The sequence below is a fragment of the Ptychodera flava genome, chromosome 21 (genome assembly GCF_041260155.1).
Source record: "Ptychodera flava strain L36383 chromosome 21, AS_Pfla_20210202, whole genome shotgun sequence".
Lineage (NCBI taxonomy): Eukaryota > Metazoa > Hemichordata > Enteropneusta > Ptychoderidae > Ptychodera > Ptychodera flava.
The window spans coordinates 8,254,550-8,268,580 of NC_091948.1; the positions used below are offsets into that span (position 1 = coordinate 8,254,550).

A 14,031-nucleotide genomic window follows, 5' to 3' on the forward strand; every position below is an offset into this window, starting at 1 on the left:
CTTGTGGTTTAAAGCTCTGATAGCTGCAAGTGTTGGTGTATTTTCATAATTTTGGTAAAATACAGTCAATACTCTACCTTACATATCAAGTTGAAATGCTTCCATTTTTGTTGCATTTTTAAAATGCAGGTCTTCTACTCCCAGAGTAATGCTTTAAGTATTTATAAATATATATTTTCGTTCTGTGTATCTAAAACACAGTTGGCATTCTACTCCCAAAAGAAAGTGTTCAATAAATAGAGTGTGTCGAGTGTTCAATGTTGCACCAAGCCTGTGTGTGTGTGTGTGCTGTGTCTAATGTTTTGCTTGATAACTAAATTAAGTCCAGATTGGAATTCAGTTGTTAACAATAACAATTTAGCATTGTATATGTATATTCTACACTGTAGGTTGTCTTTGTGAGGCCAGTACTTTGTTGTTAAAATACTTTAGAGAAAAGAAAAGAAAACATAATTGTTTTCTGAAAAAAAAAATGAAAATATTCTATCAGAATTTACAGCTGTATTCCCTACAGGTTGTATCCTACTGATTTTGATGTTGTACATGGATTTTATTTGGCATGTGTCAACTATATATGGACTCATAAAAGAAAGATTTCACCTCAAAAAGACTTCACCCATACTAGCATCTTGGGTACATCAGCTTGGTCAAATGTTAGATTTGCATATAATTTGTGTATCTTTGTGCATGCGGAAGGTGATCTTCAATCATAGCACGCAAAGGGTGTATACAAACACAAAGAAAGGATGAGGATAGTGTTTGTAGGATAGTGAAATGTTGTATGGGCTTCGCATCATTGTCTGCCCCAAGCAAAAAATGTTCATTTATACAAACTGCAACGTGTGACTAATCCATCATGGTGTCCCCCAGCCCCAAAAATAATGCATACAAAGTTGGCTTTCTTTGAAGTTGGTACCTACATTTATTCCATACTGAATAATGAACTGAATGAGAAGATTGTGTGCTATGTAATAGCAATAAATAAATACCTTTTTCTAATATTAACACAAAACTTTTTTCTTTTTTTATTGACAATAGCTTTCTCATCAATCAACACATCTTTGCCTCTTGTGGACACCATGTGCCCAGCCATACCATAGAAAATGATGGGTTTGATTGCGGTCCCTCTATCACCCTGGTTTGATTGAGTAGTGTGGTGATAACAGGCTTGAATTGAAAACTCAAATTGAGAAAAGTAGACATCATACATTGTTATACCCTGTGTTCAGGCCATCCACCCACCCCTATATATGTACATACTGTGTAGGTCCAACTACTGTTTAAAAAACAATTTAAATCCTGCTGCACAGTGATAAATACATGGAGGCTTTATTTTGAATCCATGATAAATAACCTGAGTGGCAAATCATCACAAAAACTGTGTGACTGCGTTTCACTGCAAAATCTCAAGCAAGATGTTGTATGTTCTGAATATTAATTGACCAAGCCATTCAAAATGACACATTCAAAGAGAACAGTACATGTGAGACAGATTTTACAATTTTGAAATTCACGCATATAACAGGATGAAGATAACCTTGTTGCCTGGAAACGAGGCCATCATCTCCCATAAACCTGGGCAATTACCCCCCTGGGGAGGAGGGAACATCTCCCGTGCAGAGAGCAGAATGTGTTACTGTCATTTTAAGCTAGGGAAGCTTTCTATTATCAAATATGCAGGTGCAGAGTTATAACTAATAAAGTTGACCCGTAATTAACTCGGTTCAAATGTTGACCGGCTTTCCCCTGAGTGTGGCCCTTATTACCCCTCTGCGGTAATTCTAAATGGGTGTCTGGGGGTCTCAGTAGGGCGGAAATTATTTCAGCCTGAGTGGACCAGACTCAAATTTTCTCTATGATTGTCATGAGGGTTTGTGAATCCTTTCGGCAAAAACACATTACCACGGGTATTTTTTCCGTTATTTATGTTTCATTACAAGTTCATCAATGTCAAAAATTTTCCCACAGAGTGATAAACCCAGTGATCTTTTCCTGTCAAATGTAATAATCTTTTGCTGATCTGGTTTTTTAGCTCATATTTGGTTTTATATATAAATACCAAAAAGAGCTTATATGATAAGTCTAAGTGGCGTCTGTATATTTGTGGGTATGTGCGGATGTATGTCCGTCACACACAAAGGCTCCAATACCGCCAAAGCTACCGTCTCAGTATTTGGTGTACAGGTAGATGTAAGGGTTGAGATGTGAATTTGTTCAAATGAACAAATCAGTGTCAAAAATGTGCAAATGAGGTAAGAAAAAGCGAAATTCTGAAACAGGCTTGAAACAGGCTTACTCCCCTGACTTGAGTCACTTCCTGTCATTGTTTATGAACTGTTACATATGAACAGACCTGCCCAAACCATAGACAGTAGAGGGGAGGAAAACCGTCAGTAGAGGGGAGGAAGACCGTCTATGGTCAAACTAAGGGGGGCTAGCTGCCTTTCTGCTATGCATGTTGCTAAAGTTCTCCAGTACCTAAAGTTCAGACCTTAAGTACTTTTGTCATTCTTGTTTTTCTGGTTTAAATATTTCTTGTTGTTTTTCTGATTGTACTGTGCAGAAATCATTATCATAACATCAACGTAGAATTTTCCTGCACTGAACAGATAGAAACAACATTTATTGTTGATCTTTGGTACCCATACTGGTATGTACCAATTCTGATCAAATTTGACACCGTATAATTGCGGTATTTTTCATCATTTGGATGCTTCTTCACACTACTGAACAGATGCCTTAGAAAAAAGTTTAAGGTAGTATGCGCCTCGAAAGTGAAAGACTTAAACTTTTTTCAAACTTTCCTCACTGAAACTTTCAATCATTCTCTCACCAAACCGACAACAAAAATCAGGGTTCACCGTGCAAAATTTTGAATTAGAGAAACAAATTACCTGACATTTACCAATATTTGAAATTCAACATGGCCACCATCCCTGTGTAAACTCTGTGGGTAAAAAGCTAAAATTTTCGATTTTCCAAAAACTAGAACTTGAGATTTTTCATACTCCAAGAGCTTTAAAATGAACCATCACAAGTGGTAGATCAGAAAAGAATTGTCAAACTTTAAAGGTATACTGTCACCTGTTCCAATTTTGCCAAAGTTACCATGGAAAAAGAAAATCTAACCAATCACAGATTTTAAGCGGGTGGCCGCTTGTTAAAAACAGCACCCCCACATGGACATTTTGAATGCCAAGGAATGCCCCTTTGACCATATATGGGCATATTCAGATTACAGGTGACTGTATACCTTTAAGAGTCCGAATATCTGTCCTTGAGGTGCATTCTACCTCTGTAATACAACAATGAGGTGACAGACTTTTCTCTTGAGGCGTACTTTACTTCAGGCCTTGCAAAATGTCACTGAGTATTCAAAATATTTCTTCAGCAACTTTCAACTGGCAGAAGATAAAAACTACAGGTTTAGATTGAACTAGTTTTCACCTCCAGGTTTGCTAATTCCTTTGTCTTTCTCTCTTTCACTTCTTTTGACAGTTGATGGCAGCCTGTACATGTGGGGAAAGAACAACCATACTATATGTCCCGAGAAACCGGCATCTCACAAAGTGTACCAACCTCAGCAGCTGGACACCGGTGGACATAGCATCAGTCAACTGACATGCGGTTCCTGGCATGCCGTTGCAATCGCAGGCAAGCCAGGTAATCCAAGCTCATTAATCTGCTACTCTCCCTGACACATTTTCACATCCATGCACATTTTCTGCTCCGGGCAAAACAAAATCACTCTTAGTTTTCAGAGGCCATCAGGAAAAAAAATTGTCCAATTGTGATAATGCTTTTATGAGAATTGCAATAACCTGTTTTATGATGCATTGAAAAATTAGTTATCTAATGTATATGGCAGTGTTTTTTGTACTTAATATCATTGAAACTATTGCTGTCAGAGAGAGAGAGCTGCCCAGAAATCAATGATTTATGATTCAAAGCCAAGCAGCATGGATCATTTTACAATGTGTAGGCAAAGCTTAAGTGGTCGTAGACGGTCTTGGAGACAAGTACACCGTAGCTTGGAGTGTCAGTCACGGTGATGGGCAAAATTGATGAAAGACCGCAACCTTAGATTTGTCCTCATAAAAAAAGTGTTGCTGCCCGCTTTAAAGAGCAAAGAATCCATTATAGAGACTGTCTTTGACAAGAATGAGAGAGTAATGTTTTTGCAAAGGTGGACCACATGCTAGGGTGAAACGAGACAAGCCCTTTTTGTGTACATTTCAAAGACATAACGGCATGGGATCTTCATAATGCCCCTCATCAACATTAGCAGTGAAATCTTCCGTCTTCCATGAGCATGTTGTAAGGGATATTCCTGGCATATAATACATCCAACTTTATCGAAAGCAGCACATCACAGGCAGTGGACAGGATGCTCAAGCAAACGATTAAGTTTAGTAAAACATTGTAGCAGAAAAAAAAACAAAAATGTACATACATGTATACATGCATACATACATATATACATGCGTGCATACCTGAACACATACATACATACATAAATACATACACACATACATACATACAAACATGCATACATACATACATACATATATACATACATATATACCTACCCAGTGCACACAACCAAAGCTGTTTCTACATTGTGCTTGTACATGCACAACAATGAGTCCATGGCTAAGAAACAGCTTCTGTCTTTGCAACACTGAATTGAAAATAATGCTACCTGTGCCTGTCCACCAAAGACTGGTATATAACCATTCTTGATATATCCAGGGTTTTTTAATAAGACAAGGCAAAATGTGTAACACCGAATATGTAAAGACACTGCTAAGTGTTTGTTTGAGAATAACATCATCAAGCCCTGACCAGGTAAACTTTGTGCGGGGTCTGTGTGAATGCAGACAAACGGAGTCATGCCGTTTGCTCTTTACAGGAGAAACATCTGTGTACATGATAATAAATGTCCCGGCTATCAATATTCAGTGGTGATGTTTTATTCTGCCAACAAAACGTACGCCCTACACACAATCAGTCACCCACATCAAAGGGCTTTGTGTACGGTGCACTCAATTTATAGTGTTATTCACTTATGCATGCAATTGAGTAGGAGTCTAGTTTCTGTTGTCTGTTTGAATGCACGACAGTTTGACTTCTCCTGTAGATGGAGGTGACACTCAGTGGCCCGAAAGTGTTAAAGTCAAAATGCTTGATAAAGCAGGGCACTGTCAAATGTGCACAACTTTGACACAGCTCTGTTGGGGAGGGTCAAGTTGGATGCGGGGAAGCGTGACACTTAATTGTCAGTCATGTCCGGAAAACAGACAAAAGCTACAAAAATTCAACCACCTTGAATCAGGAGCAATAAGTTATAATGATGTATGAGCAAAGAACAAGACTTTTCTCACCATTGCGAGATTGCAAGATGGAAATGTGAGTCATGCGGGAGTCAAGTATCTGTAAGACCGCAGGTACAGCTAGTCAGATCGAAAAAGTACTTATTGGAGAGAGAGTGAGTGAAATCATCAGAGTTCGCGGAGGGATTGTTGAGTTTTCCCTCAATGGGACACTCAAAGAGATAACCTGCCTTTTTTCTAACCGAGTCTTGAAACCCAGCGGACATGGTCTGAGTGATGAAACCATAAATGAAAACTGACAGCTTGCCTAGCTTAGCTTGGCTGAGTTTTATAGTTGTGTCCCAACTGACGTTATGACATGAACAACATTGTACATTCACAGATTACGTTTTTATCTCTCGGTATATTTTAGTTTTACATCACTCCATCCATATACACAACGACTGCAGAGCTGGAACATGTTGTGTTGGTCTCAACATTTTTCTCTCCCTGTTTCTGAAAAAAAAGAAAGATTGGGGATATGGATGGGTCATTGTTTGGACGTTGCCACACATGTTTCTGGTTTTCCGTCATCCATCCAAGCGGGACAGCAGTCGGTTATCGTATTAGATGTGATTATGATTGCCCTAACAAAGATACTATTAATCAGAATGACGAGCATGCCTTATACTGGTTTAGCTTTTCCAAATGAACAATGTCCTTTGTAGCTATCTGTATCTGACATACAAAGTGCATCTTTATACTAGTTTCCCCCCACACACGCCTCCCTACATTCATCATAGGATGATATACAACATTCTGTTGTCTGCATTCATCAGGGGATAATGGTGCTGATCCCAACTGTGTGTCTGAGTGCGTTTTCATGGATGAAAGTCCAATAAATTGGAATTTGCACTCTCCACCTTGCAACACTTGTTCCACAGTTTATCAATTCACACACCATTGTCCATTCACCAACTGTTCATGAAAGAAACATATATAAACTAACAAATTAACCAGGGTGTAATTCTTCTTCTTTTTGTGACTCTCATCAATGAAAGATCATAGAAATATTGCCGTCACCGCAACCTTTCACTCACGCTAATTTATCTTGTCAAGTGTTCCAACGCGTGCCCACATGGCTGTCTGCACATTGTGTTCTGAACATACATAATTCGGCATTGGATTAAAAGGCACACCTTTCTATAATAGTAGCCAATGTAAAAAATTGAAACAGTAATATTTCAAAATTATTTGGGGTCCTTGTGATCTAATTTGTTCTTCTACAACATTTTCAGCAATATGAGCAACATGACATAATCAGCGACCTCTTTCCAAAGTTTCACGTTTCAACGATACCACACGAAAGTTCTGTTTCCATAAAACCCATGGCTGACGATCTCCAGGTAATTTTACTCAAACTTGTGTCGGTTGTTCTTTTCTCCAGTGTGGCAGCCAAAAGATGAAGATACTGATGAGGAGATGGTTGTAGAGGAGGAAGGAGATGGTGAGCAGATTTCACCAAAGAAAGTGACATTGCTAGATGGAGTTGAATACTTCAATGAAGAACAGTCAGACCTGGAGGTAGTATTTTCATCTTTATCTTTTCAAATTACTGTGTCCAAGTTCAAGGTACATCATGAAAGTTGTTGTCATGTAGCATTGTTTTGTTGATCTTGCATCATTTGAAAAGTCAAGTTGTTTGGATTTAGTGATTGAAAAAAACAGATACAACTATTCACATAATTTCTGGTATGTACACTAGATATTGTGATAATCTAACATGTTTTCTCACAAACTGCAAACTTGGCTTATGGTAGCAACACCATGGTTTGGCCCAAACCATAGTGTTTGCGGACCTGTTTACTGGCAATTAGGGTGAACAGGTTAATTTGACACTCACACATGTATCGTGTATGAAGAGACTGATGAGGGGATGGTTGTAGAGGAGGAAGGAAATGGTGAGCATATTTCACCAAAGAAAATAACATTTTTCCCCTGAAACCGCAGTCTAATTGCTTTTAAATTTGATATGCAGTTCACTTGGGGTGACCTGAGTTACATTTGTTCAAATGGTGGTGAAATTTGAATATTTGTATTTTTGAGGCATATTTTGGTAGTTGCAAGTGAGAGAACTGATAAGCATGCGGCTGTTGGAATAATGTTTGAGTTCAAGATTGATTTCAATAAGTGAAACACATGACACTGAAAAAAAAACACAGAAAACAGTGACTTTGGCCTGTTAACATATCTGCCTGGCGCGTACTTAAACTACATTTCTCAGAAATACAAATCCCTAGTCACATTTCAGAAGCACCTAGTGAGTTGACAAGTTTAGTAGCATGCCAATGTGTGTGTTTATAGATTTGTTTTATGCTTCCATTGTCAAAAAATTTTTGCAGCACCAATGAGCTTGCGTGCTTGGAATTTGCATCGAGTGATGAAGTCCTGGTGTTGTTACTAGGCATGTGGCATGCCATCTCGTCACTTGGCAATGCTGCTTAAGTTCATTGTGTGAAATATTTTGGTAGTCGCAAGTGACAGAGCTGATAAGCATGTGGCTGCTGGAAATGACCATGTGCTCTGCAGGCATGGTGGTGTGTCACCAAGTTCAGTGTGTGGACAGGATTCATCGTGGCTATTTGCAATGTAATGGAGTCCTGTGTTGTTCATGGCAATGCGACTCAGTTTATTGCATGTAGTGGAACATTATCAAAACTTTATGATATGGCTAAGCCTATTGTGAGTGATAATGCATTATGAATCCTTGACACTGTAAATATGTTAATGAAGCAGGTGGTGTGTGTTTTTAATCTTGGCAATGTGCCTTGCTTTGCTACTTTACAATTTAATGTAAGTCTTTCAATAAGAGTTTTACAGCAAGTCAATTAGACATCATTGTGTGTCAGTGATGTTTTCTACATCTGATCATTTTGTCAATACAAAACTCATATAAATGCGTGGTTTGAATTTTCATAATTTCTTATGCAAGCATACTTTACAAATACAAGGCTGGTATGTTGCATGATGTAGAAAGTAAACATATACGACAAAGATGGTATGGTATCAGCTTTGCCATGATAGAGAAGGTACAGTGTCAACTTGGCCATCTGCCTGACTAGACCTCACTGTGTCCATGAGTACGTGGTACATTGTCAAACATTGGCCACTGGGCAACTTCCAATGTTTAAGTTCAGGGTTAATAAACAGACAAGGGCACACTTAGTTTGGTACAAGTGTGCTAATAGGTTGTCAATTTTGACATTGCAAACCATGACTTCTTTGATACTATTTCAACAGTTCATTTTCAAGTGACGGCTGATTGGCTGTATTGCTAGAGCTCACATTTTGAAGTGCACCTTTGTCAAGGGTCAACTAACAAGGCAATCATCACATCCCTGACTGAGTCAATCTATTTCTTTGCAGACTGAAGTAGGCAGCGAGCCAGAGTATCCGAGCGATGGCTCCACAGAGGAATACCATGAACACAGCCTGCCACCTGAGTTTGTGAAACGGCGTGAGAAAACCCTCCTTACCCTGGAGGAATTCTATGCACCCACTCCCCTGCCAGAAGTCCTAACGCCGGCAATGACTCCAAGAGACACACCACTTTCTCAGGCATCACCATCTCCAAGGAAGACCCTGTCAGGAAACAATGATGCAATCAGTGAGGAGTCCAGTGCGTCCCCAGTTGGTGATGGAGAAGCTGTCAATGCCCTGCAAACGGAATTTCAGACGGCGACATTGGAAAGTGAGAAAAACGATGAGGAAAAGGAGAGTGAGACCAGGGAACAGATTGATTCACCAGGAGGAGGGGATCACTTTGATGAAAAATGTGAACCTGGTACATTTATTAATCCAGTGTTTCCAATCCCTCCAAAACTTGCCAAACCTTCAATCCCCAGGCAGCCGCTGCCACACAACCGTCCAATTAACCCCTACATGACCCGATCCAAAACTTACGCTGGTGATACCCCCCTCTCACAGGCAGTCCAATTCAGTGAATCGCCAGCTGAAAAATTCCAGCTACCCCGGGAACCCAGTTCAGTTACAAACGTTGATTTGTTGTTTGAAAGTGAGAAGAAATTTGTCATCAATAAACATGTTCCATTACAAGTGAACAAGAAAAAACCTACTGTGCAGCTGCCGCCTGAACACCCCTTACCTGTACATTTGAACAGACCAAAGAAATTAAATGTTTTGAGGGGATATGTGTCTCTTGATGACAGAGACCACTATGAACAGATGACAGACAATCCCAAATCAAGCCGTCCACATCTAACCAGAGCACATACTTTTTACGGACGGACTGCACACAACCAGAGGAACGTTAATCCAGACTATGCAGTGAGAGGGGGAGGCATTTCAGTAGAGGCAAAGTCCTCGTGCAGGAAACATGCCAATGTAGCTTCGTCACCCCCAGCCCGGAAAAACAGGAAAGCTGAAGCAGAAGTGAAAGTGATACCAGTGTATCCATCGGGGCCCTGGAGAGCCAGAACATCAACACAAGAACTGTCCAAGAAAGTTTTCAAGAGTTAATGAGCTTGGTCTCATTCAATTAAATTTACCCAGACTGTCTGTGTGTGTGTGTTTTTTTGTGTGAACGGATAGGGAGAATGGTGTAGCTAAGTTATTGTACAAATTATGCAGAAATTAGGAAAGTACATTATGCAGTTATAACTTTCTTGCAATAGATGTATAAAACAAGAGTACAACAATGTCAAACAAGGTCAGTGTCCATGTCTGCTCAAAAACAGCGTTTATGAATACTTTCATCATCCTCTTTTGTAAGACTTTATCATGTCATGAAATTATCAGTAATCTGCAATGTGAGAATGTCAGTGAAATGTGTAGAACGGTTCATAACCAGAATACTGATCTCAGTTCAATAGGGTTCTCACACCTATGCATAGGTGATTTTCTGGTATCATTAGTTCCCCACAGCCAACAGAAACTATGCAATCAGATTGTTGATAGTTTTATCATAAGCTATGAGAGTTAGTCAGAGCAGTTCTCTGATAATTGATAATTCAGCATATTTATAGAGATTCAGTCATGCAACTGATAATTCAACATGTTTATTGAGACAAAACACATGTAAACCTGTCACATGGTACAAAAAATAATCTGGTTTTATGCATTGATAACATTGTTTAAAGTCTGCAACTAGTTTACAATGGCAGTTGGACATATTGTTGATGGTATAGATGAGTTCAGTAAGATCGCTGTGCTTCCCACATAAATATTAATGACATTGGAAATTATGTAATGTGTTCATAAGAGCATGAGTGCCAAAGATATAAACTCCTGCCATTTACAATGTATGAATGTGGTCCCACTGTTTTTTATCAAAAGTTAATTTTTGATTGCCATTTTATGTGCAGTGTGAAGTTTGCTGTGTAATCGTACGTTCACAAAGATTTGCAATCTGATCATTAAACAACTAAAACACTCACTCTTCATCAGAAATACTCACAGGCACTTGATATAGGAAATAATATAGCTGTTGACCACCTGTTTTAAGCTATTATGCAAATACATCGTTATGAATAATTAATGTGACACCCCCTCCGAAAAAAAATCAATTTCACCAGCTATTGTGGAAAAGAGTGCGTTTACCATGACAACCTAATCAGAGAGAGACAGACATTATTAAAATTTCTCATTAATATAAAGGGTGGTGTGACGAGGTGTTTTCAATAAGACCGAATCTGGATTGATGAAAATTTACGCAAAATCATCAAAATTAATATTTGTCGTTAGTGAAGTGACAATTTTGAAAAACTCTGTGATGGGGCGCTTTTTCTATCGTCGGTTCGTTTTTGTAGTACTCGCATCGGAAGTTATTAGTTCACAGTCGACAGGCTCTCGCCAGGAGACGGCCGAGCAGCGCATCGCTGGGACAATCTCTCAGAACAGACCGCGCATTGCTTAGCAATGGCTTTTCAATCGGTAATGTTTTACATAATAGTAATCGAGGTTGTTAAAAAACCTCAAGACAAAGTGAATTGGTCGTATTGAGCAGCGGAATCGTGTTACCCAGCCACGGGAAATGAAAAACCACCCCACGATTAAAAGTAATCGTGTTGGATTCGATTCTACGTTTTGTTCTCTATTGATTTCCAAATGTGTAAGTTTAGTTCTTAACAAATATGGCATAGTGCTTCAATAAACATTTTGACGGGAAACAAGTTATATTATTCGCCGCGATTTGAATAAGCAGTCGCTGGCAGTGAAAGCCCCTCGCACCGCGCTCATTGTTGTGAGCGAACGCCAGTGTTGCTTGGATCCATCGTCAGAAATTAAAATTGATTTTTCTTTCCAAGTGGAGGACATTTGCGGGGAAATAACCCGGGCAATTAGATATGGGACGTGTCGATGTATAAACTGAACCGCTGCATAATGGCAGCGCTCCGGCATGACAATCGTGGCACTTGTCTAAATCTGGAAATTAAACTCCGCGGTTCAATACAACGTAATTCAAATAAGCGGAAAGCGCGCCTTCCTCTTGGAGACCGGGGGCTGCTCTATGCGTACTCCCAATACCGCTCTTTTGTCCTGAAGAAAAAACAGGCACACATGAGAACGGAAATCATGGAGAGACAACTGGAAGAGAGTGCAAGTGAACAGTGCTATTCTTTTTAATTGTGTAGGATGTTTTTGTATTCTATAAAGGCTCACGGGAGCATGACTTCTTGCGAAATGCGCAACGGGATGAGTCGCCCACTGACGGGCAGAATGCAGACAGAAGGGGCGTATGTTTTCCGTATGAGCTCGCAAGCCGTGACAACCCTTTGTATGGAAGTATGCACAATTTAAGAATGTCCAGTTTTTCCAGAGATGTTGCCGTCCATTAAATCTAATTTATCTATAAATGTCTATTTTTCCATCGCTTGACGAGAAGAAATGTGATGATAATTTCTTTCTTTTGAATCTGATTTTACGCAACTGAGCATTGAAAATCAAATTAGCCCGCAATACGTATTCATACGATATTGTGCGATTTTTTGCGAAGTGAGGACGTCATTTACAATCAGCAGTCTAAGATATTGTACACCGTGTGTAAAACAGAAATAAATGCATTGAATAGTAAACTTACCCGTGTCATTTTCCAGTTTGCGTTTAAATGTGTTAACTTATGTGCGTGTGTATGAGAGAGAGGGAGAGATATGGACTTTGCTGGAAGAGTTTAGGACTCACCGATGTGCGAATCGTGCAGTAGATAACAAGCAAGCGTACCTGGCACATCGATGACCTATGAGCATGGACATTCGAAATCATCCTCTGATTGAGATTACTTGTTTTAAATTTGGCACAAGTATCGTCAGATTATCCCCCACAATTTGTTTGTTTTTTGTATTATATTGGAGATGAACTTCTACCAGTCTCCTGCGTTATTAGCGTGTGGTGAAGTTATCTCGTGTTGAGAACTAATTCATTGGAAAATATTTCAAGTTTCCCCACTCAGTCGATGTTCTGTCCTCAAAAGTCACTAGCAGACGCGTCGCCAATATCCCCAAACCGGGACAGGACTCGTAGTCTGACGTTTGTCGTTCAACTATTTGACCACTCTTGGCGATTTTTGTCTGTTTTGTCTGTCCCGTTACAAAGTTATTTACCAAAATAGCGTGATCTGAACGTCACGTGACGCCTGGCTTGACAATAGTTTCAAGACCATGTCAATGATCGAAGCTATGTTTTCGCAAGCCATGTCCGAAGTCACGTTCCTTGAAATTATATCCTTGAATTGTAAATTGTACTCGGATACTCACCTTGCTTTACACACCCTCCCGGTGTCCAGGACAGGATAACTGTGTGTGACCGCAAACTTGACCAACGAAACCTTTATAATAAGTTGTCGCCATGACAAGCGTGAATATAAATACAGTTATGTGGCATACAAAGATCAATCTTTTTTATTCGTTTACCCATGATCATGAAATATGTTCCAATAGCCGGACTAATTAACGATCTTTTTTCAGTCGAATTTAGTAGAAATTTTGAATTCACGCAGTAAGTTTCGAACTTACACTGTGCACGAATTCATAAAAACAGACAGCAAAACTTAAAAAATATAAATTTATCCGACAAAGTTTTAGATTCATTCAGTGCAATATGCTGCCCCGACAGCAGTTCAATTTGCATATATGCAATTTCAGATCTGCAGGCTGACACTTAGAGGCAGCCTGAGCACTTCTTCGTATGTTCTGTTCTTATTTGAAGAGCTGTTCACATCTTCAAAGGAGTGCGATTAAATAATTCTGGATGCGTCCCCTAACTCTAAATTCTCCAGTCGGACCTACATTTAGCCGAATTGAAAGCTAAAAACGGCTTTCTTCTTCTCGAACTCTGTTTATGTGGACAACTTTTATCACCACAGGGCTGAATTCGTGTCACTGTACCGACTCCCTGCCCTGCATTTGCCAATCGAAACGCAGCAGATTTTACCGAAAGACGACAACTTTTCATGAAAAAAGACATTGTAACAGTACATCATCCCTAATTGCATCATCTATAAACGAAGGAGACGATGCCATGGAACACGCTGTCTTTGTTTTTAAAATTGACTGACGTTTCATAACCACATTATACAGAAACAGATCTAATACAACGTCACATGTTCGTGGTTCAGTGATCTGTCATTCTGCATATGCGGATTACGGGACCCTGACCCGCAGCATATGCAGTTTTTCACAAAAACTCATTTTCGTGTTAATAT

General features: G+C 39.5%; 1 protein-coding gene across 1 annotated transcript in view; it reads left to right on the forward strand.

The window, feature by feature from the left end:
• Window positions 1-12,406, forward strand: part of LOC139121289 (uncharacterized) — an 89,055-nt gene extending 76,649 nt beyond the window's left edge. Inside the window, exons 4-6 of the mRNA XM_070686063.1 lie at window positions 3,499-3,663; window positions 6,760-6,896; window positions 8,739-12,406. Of these exons, the coding sequence (XP_070542164.1) occupies window positions 3,516-3,663; window positions 6,760-6,896; window positions 8,739-9,851 (1,398 nt within the window). The 5' untranslated portion in view covers window positions 3,499-3,515 and the 3' untranslated portion in view covers window positions 9,852-12,406. The remainder of the gene's footprint in view (window positions 1-3,498; window positions 3,664-6,759; window positions 6,897-8,738) is intronic.
• Window positions 12,407-14,031: the final 1,625 nt, after the last annotated feature.